Source organism: Opisthocomus hoazin, chromosome 2 (assembly GCF_030867145.1).
Source record: "Opisthocomus hoazin isolate bOpiHoa1 chromosome 2, bOpiHoa1.hap1, whole genome shotgun sequence".
NCBI lineage: Eukaryota > Metazoa > Chordata > Aves > Opisthocomiformes > Opisthocomidae > Opisthocomus > Opisthocomus hoazin.
Genome location: NC_134415.1, coordinates 91072511 through 91093799, shown reverse-complemented (window position 1 = coordinate 91093799; position 21289 = coordinate 91072511). Strand labels below are relative to the sequence as shown.

Genomic DNA, 21289 nt, shown 5'->3' with positions numbered 1-21289 from the left:
CAAGAGAAGCCAGAAAACCTGTATACAATATAGTATACCCACTAAAATATCCAGAAGTTCTAATTCCATAGGAGTGTACAGGTCTTTCAGAAGTAATACAAAATATGTGCATGCATTTACACTTACATCTGATTTTTAGCCGCTTGTCTCTGAGCTTTCCGTTCTTTCCTTTTTTGATCTGGTGGCTTAGCAAAAACAATTTCAATGTTTTCTCCCTCTAAATCTTTGCCATTCATTTCTTCCATTGCCTGAAGGAATTAACCAGACTTTAAATATACTTCTAAGCATATCTGAAGTTATTAATTTTATTCTATCTTTTAGAGTATGCATTTTAAAATGTGTTATCCAGAGCTAAAATAACAATATAAAGCTAAAAAAAAAAAATTTAAGTAATCACACATCATAGCATCATGGGTTCCAGAGTTACGCATTTCCTCTTAACTTGGCTCTCAAACCCAGGACTGCATATATCAGTTTAGAAATCTTGCATTCAAAACTCTAAACCGGCTTCAATCTTTGCAAGTTGTTTCAATTAATGAAGTGACACAACTGTCCTCTGAAAGTACAGATTTTGCAATAAGGGAATAAATTTCTAATGTCATCACACATGCAAACACTACTAAAATCTAGAGATCAGTGTATGTTTTTATTCCTTTATTTTACTCGTAAGAAGTGTAACTTACTTTTTAAAACAGAAGCCAAAAATTAGAATTCAACAGTCTCATTCTGACCACAAAAAACCCCAGAACAAACCGCCACCAAAAAAAAACCCCAACAACACACCCACGTACAATTCCAATGGGTCACAGTGATCGCTACAAATTAAATTCAAGCAAGGGAATCCTAAAGATTCTACCACTTTTAGGGACTCTACATAGCTAAGCCTTGATGGGATACATATGCTATGAAAAGACTCTTTCCATCTTCTTCCCAAGCATCTGCTTTAAGGCATCTGGATGAGTAGGAAAAACTGAATCCCCTTGTATCCTGCATCCTCCCACAGAACATAAAAAATAGATACACTATAGGCAGGAGAGGAATTATATTTTGCTTCCTAACAACAGATGACAAGAGAAAAAACACTAAGTCCAGGCTAGCAAAATCCAAGAATGACAAATACTTGATTGTCCAGCACTACTCATCAAAAAGAAAAAGGTGCTTATTCCACATCACAAAAACAAAGTCATTCTGTTCCTGAAATAAGAAGATGACCTAAATTCTTATCACCCGCCCTAGAGAAACTGCTTTAAAGTCTACCAGCAACTTGGCGAGAAGAGTCATTCCAACTTCTGGCACTTCAGTTTCAAATGGTAGCACATATGACTATGTTAGATACTCAGCAGTAGAATAACTTAGGATAGGTGCATCTAAGATCACTTTTCAAGCTAGCAACTACGTCTTCCTAGGAGACGCCCATATACGTGACAATGTGTTACCATTTCTCCAGGCAGAGCTTTTTCTCAAGTTAAAAGCAGTATACAGCTTCTAACGGTTACATTTAGTCACTGCTTACACACACAGTTACAGTCCTCTTCACTTACCTTTACAGCACCATCTCGTTCATCAAAATGAATGAAAGCATAGTCTTTTAGCTTCTTCACTCGCTCTAGCTTTCCAAATTGACTGAAGGCCTTTTCTAGTATCTCCTCTGTTACAGTATTGGCAAGATTGCGTACAAACAAAACTTTTACCTAAAAAAAAAGGGAATAAAAAAAAGACAGTACTCAGAAGCACAATCTAATTCCAAAACACAAAACGAAGTTTTGCAAGTCACTGCGATTGGCAGTACTAAAAACATCATTACATTTTATGTACAGCATTTTATGCACATATACATGAATATGTATATTTATATACTCATACAGCATGAGTTAGCGCCAAAATTCCCTGACTGACAGAAATATTCAATCTGTTTTCAAATATGATTACGTAAGTATTAGTATCCCGAAAGTCAATCCAATTTGTGTTAACGCTTAAAAGAATCCTAGCAGCAGTAATTTTCAACTCAGAACACTTTCAAACTTGAAAGGCAGCAACCAGGATCGGTTACACACAAAATAATTAACTTATCAAAACACTCCATTGTTTAGACAGGTTTTTGCTCAGGTATTTGCAGAACAGTCATCACTATAATATCTAGGTCAGAGGTGACAGGCCTGCAGCTCTCAAGCTGCTTAACTTGTGGCTCCCATGCTACAGCTACACCAAATACCTAGCATCAGGACTGCACTTGCTGGAGGAGTACTCAGTGACCTGAAGCCACAGCTAGAAGAGAGACTGCAGACAGAAGGGGACACTAAGACTGACACCGTCAATTCACCCTTGGACTTTCCCACAAGTCAAACTCTGTCCTTCCTTTGAGGAACAGCCACCTCCAAATAACTCTGAAAGTCTATTCCCTTCCCCAGCTCTCTAAAGCATGCAGTATGGCTCAAGCCACACAAAGACTGCTATGCAGCTTGTAAGATCAGAGGCCGGTTACCTTTCAACTACTGAGATATGCCCTGTTAACTGCCTGACAGTGACTAAATCATCAATATAAAGTCTCACCAACCACCAACTGCTTATGACGAAACAAAATACAGAGCAGTCTGGTAAAGGCTTAAACTAGACTCTTATTTAATATAACAGACAACGTACACTGGACATCAGGAATCACATTAGTGATCTGTTAGTATTCAAAGACTTGTCCTTGCGCCCACACTAAGTTTGCACTAAATGACTGCACATTAACATGTCTGCATGATTTCATCCATGAGTTCTCACAATTTACAAGTCTCTGACTTCTTGGGGGAGTCCCTTCCACATACTGCCACCATGCCCTGACAGTCTAGTCACCACCTACTGCCAAAGAATGCCAACAGCCTTACCTTCTTCCTACAACGCAGCTGATGTGCTGCTGCAAACACCTGCAACTTCTGCCAACACCTGCTCTGCTACTAGTGGTTTCAAACTACCTGATGACAAAAAAGTAAGTGAACATTTGTACATGGTAGCACTGACTTCCCGCTCCTAACCCTGAAGGTCCACACAAATAACACAGGGTGTGAAGGGACCAAAGAAAGCACGCTTTAATTTTTGAAGTGGAGCTATAATCTCTACTCCCACCACACACAGAAACCTCAAGAAATCCCAGACACCTTTTTTGTAAGAATTACTATGTAATTAAGTTGCAAATAAATAGGACAGACTTCCATAAGTATCTGTCTCACTTGCTAGTCTAACTAGGATGGGAGTTTGGAAGAAAGGACATTACAGATCATAAATCTGACCCAGCGTATCAACTCTAGTCTTTGGCAATAGTTTCTCTTGCTGATTATTGGGAGATGAATGTCATATCCAGCTCCACGAGGAAAGCTGCTTCCTATCCCGTGTTAAGCCTCTCCTACATGCCTTAATGGTAAGAGCAACCTTTATTTCTTGTAACCCATACATAATAATAATTTTTAGTAAACTGTCCTAATTGCTACCTTAACCTCACTTCACAAAAGTGAACTACAGGAAGATTTGTGATGTAATCAATGGTTTTAAAAAAGACGGTAACTTTCAAACAAATATTCCTTATTCTTGTACTTTAGAAAAGAATGAAAGCTAGAATCTTATGAGGAACCCTACGCAGCCTTCACTAATAAATCCACAATGACTGACAGTGTCAGACGTGATTTAAAACCTCAAAAATCACTTTTTTTTTTTTTTTTTTACAAGATGCACCAACACAAAATTTTTTAAAATAATTAAAGAGCAACCAATTTCAGTCTTTTTCCAGTGCAGACAAATCCATTAATCTCCAACTGTTAAAATTTTTTTACACCTTTGGTCATGTTACAGGTTAAATGTGTAGCTGAACCAGTCAAAGGAGATGTCAAAGCTAGAAGGCAGGTTAAAGCATAGGTTGGGAGATGAACCCATTCTTACTTCATTTAAGCTATCTAAAGAGGAAAGGAAAAAAAAAACACATACACACAAAATAAAAGGAAATCGTCTTCATTAAGGCTCAGATTGTAACACCAAGGATCCATAAATACACACCTAACAAGTAATATACCTAGCAGCAGCATTTTGTTGTAAAGGCACAACTTGCTTTTAAAACTGCTTAAGATGATGAAACTACCCCCAAAACTTCTGGGATCTGCTCCCTTTCCTCCTCCTATCTACAGCACAGCCGCTTCAGACTTCATTACCACATTCTCCAAGGGTTACTAGCCCTGTCTCCTGTCCTGTAATCTACCAGGCAGCCACAAGCGTAACACTTTATTTAGCTGCTTAACCTGCCACTCCAGAACGTACCCTGTAGCCTCGGCCACGCTACAGAAATCAAGTAACACATTAAGAAATTTATCTGCACTACAGATGTCAGAAGCATCAAAATAACACTTAGGAGAAATTAAGCTATCAGCACAGCTACTGAAGTTGGAAAAGAGTTCACTTCAGACCAGAAATCAACTACTTAACCAATTATACTCAATTATACTCAGATCAGAGTACATCTGTCAGCACAAGCACTAATCTCCTGCAGCACCTATGTCTAAGCCTTCTACCTCATCATGCTCAAGGTACTTCATATTTAAGGAAAACAGACCATTTAGATTTTAATCATGCATCCATACAGTACTCTCCACAACATTAAAGCAGAAGTCTGGAGGAAAAAAGAAAAAAGGCTCACCTACTAATTTAAATTTCAGAAATGTAAATTAGTAGATGTCAATGTATTAATGAAATGACATGCTGCTTCTGCTAGGTATTTAGAACAATGCTGTTCACTTTTTGGCTACAAAGGTGCACTTGTCTTCCCCATAGCTGGCTCTGAAGGACTTGCTTGTCTAGCGGTCTTGACAAGCAAACCACCACTGCGATGATAAAATCAACCACCTACTCCTACTCACACTGCTTCCTCCAGAACCTTCTACCACAGGAATGTGTAAGACGACAAGAGTCAACAGCTCTGCCTTTGCTCCCAATGGACAGTACTCAAGCATTGACAGCCAACCTGCAGCTCACGTCTGGGAGATTGACTGCAGCAGCAGCTCAGCTGCTCTTTCTCTTAGGAGAAAGACAGCAATACACAACAGAAACTAAACACTTCCAGAAGAGCCAGATGAGGTCAATGTTTCTCCAAACGTATAAGTGGGCAAGAAACGCTGGAGACAAGACTTTCCTTGTTGCAAGAATAAATTAATGGACAAATTCAGTGAGAAAGATCAGACATCAATGCTCGCCTCAACTTCTGCCTTCAGACACAAGCTAGATGTTCTCTACTTTTTCAGTATTCTCATTCATATAGTCTCACTTATCCCTAAGTCTTCAACCCAAATTCCGTGCCCTATCTTTGGCATATGGCACTAAAAGTATACAAGCTGATTTTCTGCACATTGTCTGTATTTCTTTCCTTTTCATGTCCTATTTCAAATACAAAACAATACAAGGATTAACACATTCAAAAAAATGTATATTAAACAGCGCAAACCACCATCAAGCTTTAATTTCTTTAGCCTTTCACTCCCCACAACTGTAGAATTACTTAGGAAAGATGCCAGATTATGTCCCCTATCACTTTCTGCCCATCTATTCAGACATATCAGCAGAAATTCCTGCTTATTTATTTTAACAGTTTGCTGGATTAGGTCTCATCTCTTTTGAGCCAAGAAACCAAGCAGATAGATAGACTGCCATATTTAGGAAGTGCCACCTTCGACAAATTTTACCTGCAAGACTCTTCCCCTCTGCTGACAGTCTACAATGCTGGGCCAGAAAAATAAAGTCTACAGACAGGGTAGTCCAAAAGCTTCTGTAATACCTGTATTACAAAAGCAGCTTTTTCCCTGAATTGAGCCCCCACCCCAACCCTTTTCCCTTATGGCTCACCAAAGAGGAGATCCCAGCCAAGCTATCTTACTAGGTCCATCAAAGTAGGACTCCAGCAAGTGACGTGTCTCAGATGAGAGTAAGAGCAGAGACGAAAAGCAAGCAAAGAGAAAGAGATAAGGATATGGGCTAGCTGGGAGTTTCCATTAAACAACGCAACTACACAACATAACTGAAAAAGACAGGGTTGGGAATTATCTGATGGAAAAAAATTCAGGTGATTTGTTTCTGGCAAAATATCACACGCATATATAAAACAACTGCTACAATGTACTTCAATACGTTAACAGTCCAAACTCCAGTTTCACTGAAATATTCACAATCCAAAATATGACTAGTCTCAGTATTTTAAGGAATTAACCCCCCCCATATTAAAAATAAAGATACAGAGTTCTAAATACAAAATAACTGCCTAACTTCTCCAAAGCAACTGCTAAAGGCACCTCTGAAAATACATTTGTGCATCTTACTGGTATGTTCCAATTCTGAAGTGATAAACAAAGTTCTATGTTTAAAAAGAATTAAGGCTTGTTCTATGATTGTATCTACATCACTGGAAACATTCACGGTCAGGTTGAAGGGGGCTCTGAGCAACCTGGTCTAGTTGAATATGTCCCGGCTCATTGCAGGTGGGTTGGAATAGATGACCTTTAAAGGTCCCTTCCAACCTAAACTACCCCATGATTCTACGATTTCTGTCCCTCCAAATATTAAGCTACAAGACCATTTTAACTTTCGGAGTCAACACCACCACTACCAGATGAGAAATTAAGTACATCACCCTATGTGTCATTTTGCCAAGAATTATGTTCAACATTCAGCCTTGGGAGCAAAAATAACATCAGTCAATAGAGTTGTTAAATTCACATAAATTCCAGAGTGTATTCATATTTTTATCATCTCACCTACAACATCTCTGTCAAGAAAGATGCTATTAAAACTTCGGCTAACATCAGGAAGTACTCACTTTGGAACAAGGCACTTTAAATAGATTATGGTTCCCTTACTGCTTTATTACCTTTGCCATAACTTCAGGATCTGGGTCTTCTATAGGGTCAGCCCATTCAACCGTAACAACATTTCCCCAGACTTTCACTTTGCCGCTCATTAACCTACGTCTGGCCTGAGCAGCGGTTTTGTGATCTTCATATTCAAGAAAACAGAAACCCCGGTTCTTTTTCTTGTCATCAGGCTGATGATACAATATGACATCTGTAAGACCCTCTGAAATTAAGCAAAATATTTGTTATGGATTCAGTCCATGAATTTGTATTATAAAGTGGAGATTATCTTTTTCGTAAGTATGCATCTGACAAGTGGTTCCAAACGAAAGCACGAACACACTAGACTTTTAAGACCACGTACATGACAAAGTTTCCCTACTTTCAAGACCAACATTTTCAAAGAGACACATCAGGCTATCCCGACTTAGGTTCCATTTTTAAGCGAAGAAAACTTAGTAGCTGTGGAAGAGTACCTTCCATGGGAGAGAGGGGAGGCAAAAGTTGTGCTTTGTCAGTTCTCCTCTCAAACCCCTAAGCCACACCACTTATCAGGATGTTGTTTTTCTATGGATGTCTGTTCAGAGATCAAACTTGCATGACTTTAAGAGATCTAACAAGTTACAATGTTGCTCAAGGAACCTGAAATATATCATTCAGTAACAGAGAAATCCATCAAGTGTTACCTTTGCCAGTTTATATGAAGTTTTCAAAAAGAGATCCTTATAAAATCACTAGGAATTCTGAAGCACAGAACTAGTTATGTTCTCCAATGTGCTTCAGTTTTGCCTTGAAAAGTTGTAAAACATCCATCAGTATTGAAATATTTAAACCATCTATTTCTTTGAATGGCTTTTTTAGACATTACACACATTCTCTGTGTAGAACTTGGAACCACACACCTAGTCTAATCACAAATAGTCCAGCCCTCAGCACAACTGTTTCTTTAAAAAAAAAAAAAAAAAACCAAAAAACAACAACAACAAACAAAAACCCACAACACAAACACAAAACACCTAAAAGTCACGATGATGCCGAGCGGTCTTCATTTGGCTTCATCATCATTCAACCATAGGCCAAAAGATGAAGAGAATTCATCACTGATCATGTCTGACATCTTTCCAGCTCTACAAAACACAGTTACTGACTTACCTGTTACTTTGCTAAATTCTTCAACAATTTGCTCCTTGGTTTTACTCTTAGGAATAGAACCAACAAAAAGCCTATTATTGGCAACAGAGATGCATACACCAATGTGTTTTCCAGAACGAATTTCATGGTTGTTGTACTGAAAGAAAAATAATTGGACAATCATCAGATATGTATAATTTACACTCCCCTCCAAATATTTCACTTTTGCAAACATAGCGCTGAGTAACGTATTAAATTCTTTAGAGCTTAACACATTCTTATGATGCACATTCAACTGTTCTGAAGCACACCCACCAGATACCGCCACAATTTCAGCCTGTTAACTATTATTCCCTTTTTGTTCAAGCCTCTTTCTTAATACATGTTTCTTTAGAGACATTTTCATGTAGAACCATGAAAGCTCAATCTTATGTCCAAGTCTTCAAGATCACGGCCTCTCCCTTCACAACAGCGCAGGAAAAAAATGCAAGTTTTTCTATAGATTATATCTATGAATTCTTGATTTGTGCATAATACAAGACAGGATTTACAATTATCCCTTCTGAAGCTCCATAGTTAACATGAAGAGCTGTGATCAGGACTTCTCCACAAAATGTGCAAGAGCAACTGGCAAATATGTTCCAAAGCACATAGATTACACATGTAAAGATAGTAAACAGCAAGAACAACCTTCTACTGATTTGAAATCCTAAGACTTCTGTTCAAACACTTCTTCCATAACATTGTTTAGAAGACACCCTAAACAAGTCAGTAGTTTAAGAAAAAAAAAAAAGTATTACTGTAGACATCTGTTGACAAAAAATGCCTTTCACTGAGATGCAGACAGACATGCATCATCCAAATAAGCAGCAGGGAGGTCAACTGGTGGTACATCAACCCCTTTCCAACTGGAAGCCCTGTAACAGACAGTTCTTTAGCTAGGAAAATGTATTTTGTGGTCAACATTATTGACAAGCAGCAGGATAGCTTTTTAAAATTTAATCCAGCTATTTATTCTATGAGTTATTTTGTGTTTGGTGGTAAACCTTCCTGCGTAAGCAAGTTCTCCCACATCCATTCTTGCTTTGTGCACTAAAATCAGGGTGAAGACGTTCATTAATTTATATTTCTCTTGTGCAAACAAAAACTACATCACTGAAAACTGCACCAGAAGTGAGCTAGAAGGAGAACTGTACATGTGAAAAGGATCTGAAGTGGCATCTTCTCAGCTAGTTCTGTCTCAAAACATAGTAGGATACAGTCAAAGACTTCTATATTCCTATCTGCTGCCCATGTAGCAGTGGAATAGTTGATTTTAAAATAGGAAACAGCTGCACAGGAAGACTGTGTATATATATATTATTATGATCACTAATAAACAGACTTATACACATTAATGAAGAGACACATTACCATAGCTCAAAAAAATCCTTTAAAGAAACACCTTTAAAGACGCTGACAGTTTATTAGTCTGGAGAAACAAGACACAAACTGATTCTTCATTAACTGAAGTCTACACATTAGGAAACATTTCTTCATATTAGGAAGGGTCATATTAGGGTGGGTCAAACACTGGAACATGCTTCCTAGAGAACGGTCAATGCCCCAGGCCTGTCAGTGTTTATGAGACATCTGCACAATACGCTTAATACTACTACTTTAACTTTTGGTCAGCCCTGAAGTGGTCAGACAGTTGAACTACATGATCATTGCAGCTCCCTTCCAACTGAAATATTCTATTCTACATGGATAACAGAGGATATTATCCGACTGTTCCTGGTAAAGTCTAAAATCAAAGTCTGGCTACACATCTAATCCAAAGAGAGCCTCTCACACAACTCACGGCAACAAAGTACTACTTCATAACTTAAAAAAAAATTAAAATATTCTACCATACTGCAATTCCACATTGACAGTAGTTTCTAGTAGTTTTTCCATACTGCTATACATTAACTACTACTTTTCATTGTATGTTTTTCTTAACACAGAGGAAACAGTCTTGAATTAGGTGGTCTTGAATATGAAGTTGGTGGGTTTTAGGTAAATAGTTTGTGTACCATCTGTAAACTTAGATTAGACATGAACAGCCCCAAATCATCATCTGGGTCAAGTGCCAAAACAGTCAGGCTACCAAATCACCTATGTCAGGATACTGCTTCCCCCTCCTGTCACCAGTGAATCAATGCCCAAAGCTAGTAACAGAGATATTGCTACCCTCTAAACACTTTATCAAGCAACTTGTTTGTTTTTGCTGAATTCTGTAAGAACCTACTCACAAACAGGTCAAAGTATGTATAAGGTCTGTGTTGTCATTTTATCCACTTAAAACTTTCACCAGCAATTTCAGTTTATTTCCAGCAGCAAATGGCAAGTTGTACTGCTACGCGTAGCTGGCAAACCACTCAAGAGGCATATATGCATAACTCACCTGTACCTGCACTTTGATCAAGCTTACATTTGCTCTAGTCAAAAATACACTGTATGCTATTATAGTTTTCAGTATGTTTTCCTGCATGCTTCATGTCGCAAGTATTTATCCTGTACGAGTCTACATTAATGCTAACCACGCAGAAATCTTTTGAAAAACTGCAGTCTAACAAATTCATAAGAAATAGGAGGGAGAATTGAAAATGTGTGCAAAAGAACACAACCGGAGTTCTAATTCTTACCTCAAACAGTATAAAACAGAAGGTAAACACAAACATGTTAACAGGGAAAGAAATGCCTGGGGTAAAAAACAGAAAATAAAAATCACAATTTCTGACTGTCCGTGCTTGTGTGAACATCTGAGATGCTACTTCTACTTAACCAGCGATGGTTAACAACACTGGATTAAGTACTGGGCATAAAATTAACTACTGTTCATATCTGTAAGTCTTCTCACTATCAGGCCATAGCATCACTCCGTTTTTGTCTCAAGCACAGCCCCAGAAGTGTTTCAAACACAATTTTGGGAATTCTTCCTTTTTCCAAGTGGCTTAAAAATGCACATGCATAAACAAAATCAAGGCTTCAGCCTTTTAAATGGCAAGATTTCTTTCGGTTAACGAACAGGGCAAGTCAACATCAAGTTTATGTAAAAATTTTAGTTCTGTTTTATATTAAGTTGTTACAAAGACTGTGGATAATACAACAGCCACGCAAATACAAATGTAAAGTACATTACACCAACTGCAAGAACCTGAAGACAGGTCAGTTTATTCTCTGTTGCAGTTTGGGTATTGACAAAAACCTCACAGCTGTCTCTTATTACTCAGAAGCCTACAGGCAATGCAGAGATTTTTGTTCCGATTTTTGCTATACTTCACAGTCCTGAATGGAAGAAAAACAGGCCTCTGGGAAGAAGATGGGAAATCACAGAGGATCCCCTATCCCAGGGAGTTCAGAAAGCTGGGAAATAAGTTGTATACACATCAGAAGATTACAGGTAGTATCAAAAAGACTACCACCTGTTAAAATACTAGGATGTTGAACTGACTAGGATCAAGGGTCCAGCATTTCTAAGAGTTCTTTCAGCAGCCTCTCCCATGCATGTGTAACTAACACAAGTGACAGACCTATGATTTTCAACTGAGCTCTACAGCCGTGTTTTGCTAGTACCCCTGCAAATCACTCCTAGACAATCTGAGAAACTTCTACACCAAACTAGCCAGCCATCTACAGTTGGAACCATTCAAAAGCTGACAAATGCCACAGGATCCAACTTAAAACTAACCCTGCCCTCAAAGAGGTTAGCATGAGGGCTGAAAAACTGCCCCATCAACCACACTTTTCAACTATTACATTCAGTGTCTATTTAACCGAAAAACAGAACGCTTTTTTTTCCTGCACATCAAAGATCAGATATAAAGTACCTCCTTCCCTTGTATCTTTTAGTGGTAGACAGAGGTCAGGATCTGATGTCACTTTTATGGAAACGCAACCTGAATGACTTTTCAGAGCATGCTGCCTTTAAGCACAATCCAAGTGAAGAAAAACTCCTTCTGTTCATTATGTGCCTCTGAGGACATAATTGATTTGATTCACTGTTTTGCTAAGTCATGTGCGTAACTCTTAAGAGTTCACACACAAGATAAATAGCTAGGTTGACAATGGAAAGAGGTATATGCAGTTATCCTCTGTATATTTGGATTGTGCACAGGAACACCAACTACTCTTATTTAAAAAGCTAAACAGCATATACCAGATATTTCTGTATTTGCACTTTTGTAGATGTTTCTATACTTTTTTCAAAACACATTCCTGTCTTCAGCTGGATTTGTCTCCACCAACTGACTTGCATCATTAGCATATCAATAGGGTACCTTAATGGTTAAAGATGTACCTTATTACCAAAAAAAGAGATTTTAACCCTACTATATCAACACAGTATCAGCACACCTCAGAATGAGTATGGTTAGCACTCTTGAGGGTCACATCTCACACCGATCTTGGTCATATCAACGTAGTAGGAACTAGCTCAAAAAAATTCAAATTCAGCTTAACTAGGAAAACAAAGGAGCAGTGAGAGGACCAGGGTGGCAGTTCTTTCCCTCCTCTTTTCTAGTGACGGATACTTCATGCATAAAACCTGGAAAGCTGATTAAGAGTAGCCTATTCCTTACATGAAACTATTTCACACCTCTGCGTAAAGCAGAGGAAACGCGTTTTAACCTGGCAGAATTTATGACTTTTTCCAGCCCGTCGCAGCAACAGACCAGGCCGTAAGGCTCAAGAGCGACAGTTTCCCAGCCGCAGCACCTCGGGAGCGGCCCGGGGCCCCCTGCTGGCACACCGGCCAGCAACGGGGAACCACGGGCAGTCGGGACGCTGCAGCCCCGGCAACCCCCGACTCTCCAGATGGAGACAGCTCAGAAGTCACTAACCACTAATACAACTCCGGTTAATAACAAAGGCTCAGCTAACTGAACCGAACAGCAGCCCATCGGCTTTTTTTCTTCTTCTTCCCCTGTCCGTAACACAGCCAGTAAAAATTTATACACAATGTGGAAATCTTTAAAAATACCTAGTGGTCATTTATGAAGTGATCTAACAACGACAGTTTCATCTTAAGCACTTAAGCATTAGGACTGGGACAACAGCTTATAAGCCAGAGCGAGTTCTTAAAAAAAAAAAAATCCAAATAAGAAAACTTACCAGTTTAACAGCTTCCTGAGCTGCCTCTTTAGTACAAAATGTGACAAAAGCATATCCTCTATTTAGACCTGTTAGTGGATCCATCATTAAGCGGAGATCCCATATAGGGCCAGCTTTCTCAAATAATGGAACAAGTTCATCTTCAAACAAGTCTCTTGGAATCTTTCCCACAAATATCTGCAACAGACATACAGAGCGATGTTTATAAAAAAATACTTCCAATGAATAAGAACACATCTACATAAACATCTTCTCCTTACCTCTGTACCAACAGAAGGTTGCTGTCCTGAATATACAGACTCTGGAGGAGGTCCACCATACTTTCTCTGTCCAGTAGTCACATCAAGAGTGTAGCCTGTTCTCTCCAAGAGTGCCTTCAAGCAAGAAACTTAAAATTTTAAAATCATATACAAATTGAGCTCGTTTAGATGCACTTCATTCACACACAGACATGCTTATAATTCCTCTTAAACTGTACTGCTTTGAAACTCCCACAGGCAAACAAGCCTACTGCTAGTACTTCAACAAGAAACTTGCAAAACAATTACAAAAACTATCAGGTAAAGTAACACTGCTAGAAAATTAGAGATTCACAGGGAGTTTTCCCAATTCCTTCATTTTCATTAAAAAAAAAAAAAAAGTCAAGTAATAGAATAGCGAGCTTCCCTTTAATTAGAAAGATCTTAGTCTAAGCCACTTCTTGTTTTGGCATGTCCAATCCTGCAAACATTCATGCACAGGAGTTCCCTTCACTTAATAAGCTTACTCATAAGTGTGAAGTTAAAGAACACATGTTTAAGTGCTTACACCCCTGGAACACTGCACAGATTGCTACAGGTATCCCACCACTGAGGTGGCAGTACTACTTACTTCCTTTCTCCTAACCTTTCCCCCCTGCTCAAACTCCTTGTGGGCACACAGAGCACCCCAGCACAACTGACTCTCGCTAGAATCACTGCATATAGTTACAGATACACTACCAACTTAAAATGTTAGATGAAATTCAACATGCAAGTATATAATGAGAAACTCCTTTGAAATTACTCTTTCTTAATAATTTTGTACAAAGACAAACCAACTCTACGCACAAAGAAACAGCATATTAAACAACCCTAATTATAATCACAAGTTAGTAATTTCACAACTGGGAAACTGCAAAGTTACTTTAAATGCTATAGCCACCAGCAGTAAAAGCTATGCTACTTAAGTTTGTTAACAAAGTCCTCATATTGTTGTTGTTTTATGTGGTAGTGACAAGAACTGTTACCAGTTTTTTTAAATTTATAACTAACAGCATCTCAGCCTCAAAATCATAAGAAAAAAGATTTTCTAGTTTCACAAGCTACAGTTATTTGTAATATATAACACCTTCATTTCATACTTTACACATGAAATGTCAAAGATGAAACACTCTCTCACTTGTTAAGACATCGATTAAGCATGCTTAGATAGTTTTCCTTTCCTTAAGCTTAAGTAAAATTGCTAATCACAGAACTTCAAAATAAATCACAGCACGCCTAACTCTTGAGACACAAGTCTCTTGCTAGCAGAAGACTCAGTCCAAGAAATAATACGTCCATTACTCAGACAGTTTGGGGCACAGTTTACAAGAAAGTGATTATGAGTGATTATGTCACAGAGGTGGGCTAAATCCACTACAATCTGTTTTTTCAGACACATGTAGCATCTCCTCCCTGTTGTGGAGTTGCTTTAAACCCGAACTGAAGAAAAAAACCACAAAACAGAACAAAAAAGAAACAAAAACCAACCACTAGTAGCTGAAGTTATGCATTATGAATTCAAAAGTTGTACGCTGACAAGTTTCCAAAAACTTTTAACTGTGAAATAGTATATAGCTCTCTCAACTGGAGATAAAGCAAATTGTCAAATCTTTTTCACGTTTATATACATTCAGTTCCGGTAATTCACTGTATACTAACTTTCCTCTTGAAGAGGAAGAAGTGCAAGATAAAAATGCAAGTGACAGCTTTTAGTAATGACAAATAATCTACAATAGCCTTTTCCAGAAAATCGCAGTTCCAAAAGAATCAAGGTATCTGTCACACAGATAGACTGCACAGCTTTTATCTTTTAGGCACATACCTTAATTTTTGCCTCATCTGGTCCTTTGCTAGAATCTGCCACCTTGGTCCCCTGTTTTTCCCTCTGCCTGTATGTCTTCATGACTCCACATAAAAAGGCACTTTTGTTCTGCAAAAGATACATCATTCACCAGTTCTGAAAACATGACAAGCCAGAACTCTGTTTTACCTTGAACTAATACAGTGCTTGTTTTACGTATCACATACAGATCACTGGAGAGACTTAAGCAAACCTCTTGCCAGTAAACTAGCAGTTTAACACTCAACAATTATATCCTAAATTGCTTAACATTACCTGAACGTGTGAGAGATCACTGTCTTTAAACTGCTGAAGGACTGCCAATGCACCTTCTTCATTAAATTCCTTTAAAGCTTCAATAGCTCTTTCATCTAGATCACTATGTGCAACTAGCCCTGAAGAAAAGAAAAAAAATTTTAATTACATTTGGGCAGTAATCTTTGTTTAACCACATTTAACATCTCTAACACATTTCAGTGACCCCTAATCAATCAATCACTGATTAACATTAAGTTACTGTAACTAAGAAATCACTTAGTCCTCTCAAAGGTAAACATTTAAGTGTAGTTAACATTTTTTGTATCAAAAAAGCATCAGAAAAAGTTAATGATTCAGAGCAAGAATTACTGCATTTATGTATTCCTTTGACTTCCATGAAACCAGTATGTTGCACAGGCCAAGTTTATTTTCAATATCCTGAAGCTGAATCCAGAAGGATTTATCAAAACCTGACTTAGCTTGCCTAGCAATGGTACCTTGGTACATTTTGGGAGGACTATAAAGACAACTAAACTGCAGTGCTAAAAGTGACCATCACAATCAAAAAAATCAAGCTTAAAAAATACTAGCTTTTCCCATGTCGGAGAGGACCAATACTATGACCTTTGCATCCATGAGCCCAAACACTACATCACGAATTATCATTTACATGAGAATGTGAATACCAAGGCTTCAGTTACTTACAGTTACCTAGAACTACCATAAAAAAGGCACAAAGACAACATCACCTACTCCCCCTAAAAATCATCTGTTGCCTATTCCAGCTGTTGCTATAGTCACCTGCGTATTTCTCCTCCTTCCCACCCCTCAGCCCAAGCAGCCTAGACCATGACTTTTCTCCGAAAAATACTACAACAAATTACAGCACTGAATGGAAAACGTCCACAGATTTTTATAAGACTGCAGTTCCCATACTTTTGGAAACCACAAAAAGTTGCTATTTTAGCCCAAAGACAGCAAAATCCAATACAATATTGTAAGTGCGGTTTTGCAAGTTTTACATCTTACCTGCAACGTAAATTTCGTCTAGTTTTTCAGCAACTTTCTGTGGTAAACCAGCATCAAGCAATGTCTGGAAATGCTCAGAATGGGTAACTGCAGCAGAAGTATCCATGGGCTCTTCAGTACCATTGCCATTAACATGTTCAGTAGCCATGTTTCCAGATATCTGTTCAAATGCAACAAGCATCATAATTAAGCTAAAAATACGTTCAAGTAGAACAATTCGAGTGACAACACACGCAACAGACTGCCCTATTCTTACAAAAATAAAAAAAAAGGGGGAAAAAAAAAAGCCGTAGACCACTTCCCTGACACTTTTTAGCTTTGGAAGACGCACAAAATTCCTCAAAAGAAGCACTAACACAAAGGAAAGCCCTAACACCACTGCCTAGCGGGGGTGGGGTAGCTTTCACTGCAGGTTTTACACAACCCAGCCAGACACTCTGACTCACCTCCCTCTCTCTGTCTCCCTAACACACTCCCTAAGAGGCTCTGAACAAGTTAGAAACGGAGCAAGAAGCCAATGGCGGGGGTGGGAGGGAGAGCAAACCTGCCACATGCAGCCGCCGCTACCGCGACACCGTCACTGACACCCGCCGCCGCCTGCGCCTCCCGTGGCAAACTCGCTGCCCCCCGGAGCCAGCCGCCCTCTCCAGGCCCCAGCCGCGGCCGGGATCCCTTCCCGCCTCCGCTCCGGCAGCGGCCGGGCAAGCCAGAGGAACAAAGCGCTCTTCCCAGTCCGCACCCACCCACGGCGGCGGCGGCAGCGGCGGCCGCCATGAGCCCGATGGAAACACGTGCTCTGCGCGTTCAGATGTCCTACAACTTCCTCCGGTGACCGACTTCCCCCCCACCCCGCCACACTCCCGCGGCAGGAGCGGCTCCCCCCCCACCCCGAGCCCCGGCCCTTCCCCACCTCTCACCCTATTCCCCCCCTGGAGAGCGGTTGCAACACCCCGGGCCCGATTTCACCAGTCGGCCGGGAGATCGCGGCGTCTCCCGGCCCTGCCGCCGCCCCCCCCTCCCCCCGCCACACTTCTCCCGAAACAATGCAGCGGCCCGCCGCCAGCCCCGTCTCCCGGCCGGGAAACGCCGCTGCCCGCCGCCTCACGACGCGACCGGGGCCATGCGAGACCCGAGCGGCCCTCCGCCCCGCGCACACGCCGGGCGCCGAGGTGGCGGCTCCCCCCGGGCCCGGCCCGGCCCCTCGCGGGCAATGAATGGAGCGGCGGAGCCGGCAGGACAATGAGGCGAGAGCCGCGCGCCCCAGGAGGGGACGGACCAGCTCCCCCCCGGCCGCCGCCGCCGGCCAGCTGCCGGGCCTAGTGCGCGGGCACCGGCCCGGCCCGGCCGCCCCCCGCCCGACGGCAGCGGCCACGACGGCAGCCAGCTCCTCCGCCCATCGCGCAGCGCCCGGCAGCCGGGCCCCGGCCCGACAGCGCCGCGGGGCCCCCGGCGTGCGCCTCCCGCCCCGCTCGCCGGCTCCCCTCCGCCGCCTACGACCCCCTCCGCCGCCCGGCCCGGCCCTGCCCCGGCCCGCTCCCACCCCGCTCCGCGGGCAGCTGCCGCCGCTCCGAGCCGCGGCGAGCCTGAGCGCCCGCCGTCCCGCCCCGCCGGCGCCTGACCTGTCGCTGCGGGGGTGAACCGCCGTGAGAAGGGGCTCGGGGCGCGGCTGGCGGCTCGGCGTGCTGAGGAGCTGCCCCCCTTCTCCGCTCCCTCGGTGTGTCCGGACAGTGTGCTGGAGCTGGCGTAAAATGGCGGCCGCTCGAGCGCTCACGCCGCTGCTGGCACCAACCCCAGCCCCTTCCACTCGGCGCGGGGGGGGCGGGGGGGGGGAAAGAGAAGGAGGAGGCGCCGCGCGCGCTGGCGCAGCCCCAAACCCGGGGTCTCCCAGGCAGCTCCGCAAGGGTTATCGCCTCGCCCCGCCCGCCGGGCTGCCCGCGCGCGCGCCCGTCCGCCCGCCCCACCTCCCCGTCCCCCCCACGCGCTCGGCGCTCCGTGCGGTGGGGCGTCAGCCGGCAGGGGCGCGCGGCGCTCGCGCGCTGCCGCCGCGAGGGGAAGGCGGCGGCACGGAAGGAGCCTGGCGGGGTCCGCGGCGACCTCCCGCGCCGCCCTTGCACCTGCGCGGGCGCCACGCGGGGAGCGGCGCCGGCGGAGCTGCTCGGCGGGCCGGGATTGGGCGAGCGGCCGTTCCCACGGCGCGCAGGTGGCACAGCGGGCACCGCCGCGGCGGGGGGACGGGCGGGCGGCGGAGACAAAGCCACGCAGACAAAGGGAGGGGAGAGCGGCGCTTTGTGTCGCTGCCGGCCCGCCCGGAGCCCGGCAGCGCTCCGCTGCCGCTGCCTTCGGCGTTCCTGCTTTGGGAGCGGGAGGCGCCTCGCGCCCTTCCCTGAGGGGCGCCCCGCGCGCTTCCCCCTCAGGCGGGCGCCCCCCCCGCCCCGCCTCAGGCGGGCTCCCCGCATCGGCCGTCGCCCGTCCCGCCCCTATGAGGCGTTTTCCCTAGGGGAACAGCGGCTCCGTTGAAGGGACCCACGGGCAGTGGTCGGCGGGGCGCCGAGCAGCCCGTACCGAAAATTCTACCGCGCGCCCGGAGAGGCGAGGCCTTCGCCCCGCAGCCGAACCGTCCCTTCGTTCGCGATTTAACTTCTCGGCGGAAGGCGGGTCCAGCCACACTCGGGACGTCGTCAGATGCCGGTCCTCGGCTAGGGGTCCGTGTTGAGGCACGCTGCCGAATTCCGGTTCCCAACTCGTCTCCCTTGCGCACCGCGCCCGAGAAACTTGGAAGCCGACCTCCTGAGCTCTGCTGGACCTGCGACTCCAGATACAGACAGCGAGATGAAGGCAGGAAGGCACGCACAGCGTTACTCACTTCCTTAAAGGCAGCTCCGCGACGAGCTGACCAACTGCTGCTGCCCCTCAGCACGGCCAAACGCCTTCAGTGCGTCTCCAGCGTTTCAAAAATACTTAAACCTGCACAGCAGAGCAAGCATAGACAATTATAGCGTTAGTTCAGTGTCAACAGATACTCACATGCTGGTGTGCGAGCATATGAAACATACAACCAGTATTCGGCAGGACAAGAAAAATCTCTTCAACGACTCATGCAGTAAGACTTCATTAAAAACTGAACCGCTCCACAGGCTGGTCTGAAATGGCAAGAAATACAAGGCAGCTGTACGCTGTCAAATAATCCAGCTAATTTATAACTTGAAAGCATCATTAAAAAAATAGTTTTTACTTTCACAAACTTTTCCCCCCATGTTTAAAAACGTTTTAAAAATGAAACTTCAAAAAAGTTTTAAAAATGAAACTTTCTGAAAAAAGTTTTAGTAAAAGCTATTTTTTAATGAAAACTTCTGTGGTATTTTTAATCATATACTGTATAAAAATGTGAATATTTTGCACCCTTCAAAAATCTGTAACTTTCTCAAAAAATACAGGTATCAGCTGGGAAATTAGAGTAATGCTCTCAAAAACAAATCTGGAGAGCATTTTTCAATGAGAATACTGCACCAAAACATGGTATTTTCAGAGTTTTACAGAAGGTGTGTCACTGGTGTGTTTACATGTGAGCCAGAGTAATTTCTAATTTCATAAATGGATTCGTTCTCTGGAACTAATGAAAACAGTGAAAAATGTTTTATTAAAATTCTCAGTCAGTGGATCTGACTAACTACAGGTAGCAATCTCCTGAGAAAGTAATTCCCACCTTTAGGCCCATTTTTAGAAGGAAAATTTTTTTACACATTTTCATTTTACTCCATGAAGTGGAAGTGCAAACAATAAAAACACTAGGATGAATGCAGTGAACAGATTTGCACCCTTATTTAAAATTGCAGCTGACCTAGAGTCAGAGTTGCAGCTATTTGATCCTTTGAAATTTTATGTAGAAAGGAAGAAGCAAGGAGTCTGACATGCAGTTCCTCTAAATAGAGCTCAGTTATTAGCCCTAGTATCAGCAGGACAGAGGCAAAAGTGGTGTGCCCAGGAAAAGATCCATGACATCATAAAATTAGGGGTTTTTTTAATCATGTAGAACAGCTATTCCAAAAATACTCTGCCAAGAACGTTTGCAGGCACTTACCTGGCAACTTGGATTTACACGAGGAGTTTCACTGCACGTGCCTGAAAAGTTTGACAGCTTCTCACCATAGTGAAAGTTGTGTTGATTCCTAAGTTTTCCTGGAAAATGAAACCCATGCCTGCTTGTAGTCCAACTGTAACCACTGCAGAGCCTTACTGAGGCCACAGCTGGATGTCTGAGCCTCGCCAGCACATCCACAGTAAAAGCAGTGATTCCAACAGGACCAGCTGCAGAGCTGCACGGATAAAGCAGTGAAAAATAAATTTAATTTGATTATAAGACTCGTTTTCACTTTTGAGCTACTTACGCACAGTTAAAGAACTATACCCTAAACAATGAATGAAAATCTAGGAACTCAGCAGGACTCTCACCTTCAGCTTCTATGATGCCTGTCAAGATTGCACGGCATTAGCCTGTCCCGAGTGCGCACGCACTGGAAATTTAGGCTTGGCTGTAGAACTGGCTGTACTTGAGCTATGAAATGCACCAGCTACAGCGTTAGAGGAGCAGAGCACTCGGGTCATGCAGCAAATGTCACTGCTTGTAATATCGAAACAAGCCCCCTGCACTACGAATGTCACAGCACAATCCTGAAATGATTCAGCCGCTCCGGGGGTTTCTCAGCAGCACGTTTTCCAACCCGCTCCTAGCCCTTAGCCTCCATGGTAAGGCT

The 21289-nt window shown here is 42.8% G+C and overlaps 1 protein-coding gene across 5 annotated transcripts in view; it reads right to left on the bottom strand.

Moving 5' to 3' along the window:
* Positions 1 to 19492, bottom strand: part of SYNCRIP (synaptotagmin binding cytoplasmic RNA interacting protein) — a 27728-nt gene extending 8236 nt beyond the window's left edge. For 3 of the 5 annotated variants that reach the window (XM_075414420.1, XM_075414421.1, XM_075414418.1), the window contains exons 1-10: positions 18158 to 18242; positions 16539 to 16698; positions 15528 to 15646; positions 15234 to 15341; positions 13391 to 13504; positions 13131 to 13307; positions 8016 to 8151; positions 6881 to 7086; positions 1542 to 1691; positions 127 to 248 (exon numbers count right to left, since the gene is read on the bottom strand). In XM_075414420.1, coding sequence (XP_075270535.1) covers positions 127 to 248; positions 1542 to 1691; positions 6881 to 7086; positions 8016 to 8151; positions 13131 to 13307; positions 13391 to 13504; positions 15234 to 15341; positions 15528 to 15646; positions 16539 to 16686 — 1280 coding nt within the window. In that variant the 5' untranslated portion in view covers positions 16687 to 16698; positions 18158 to 18242. Of the gene's footprint in view, positions 1 to 126; positions 249 to 1541; positions 1692 to 6880; positions 7087 to 8015; positions 8152 to 13130; positions 13308 to 13390; positions 13505 to 15233; positions 15342 to 15527; positions 15647 to 16538; positions 16699 to 18157; positions 18243 to 19100; positions 19297 to 19401 lie in introns of those variants that run through there. The other 2 variants (XM_075414419.1, XM_075414422.1) reach the window with 2 other exon arrangements.
* Between the last annotated feature and the right edge of the window lie 1797 nt (positions 19493 to 21289).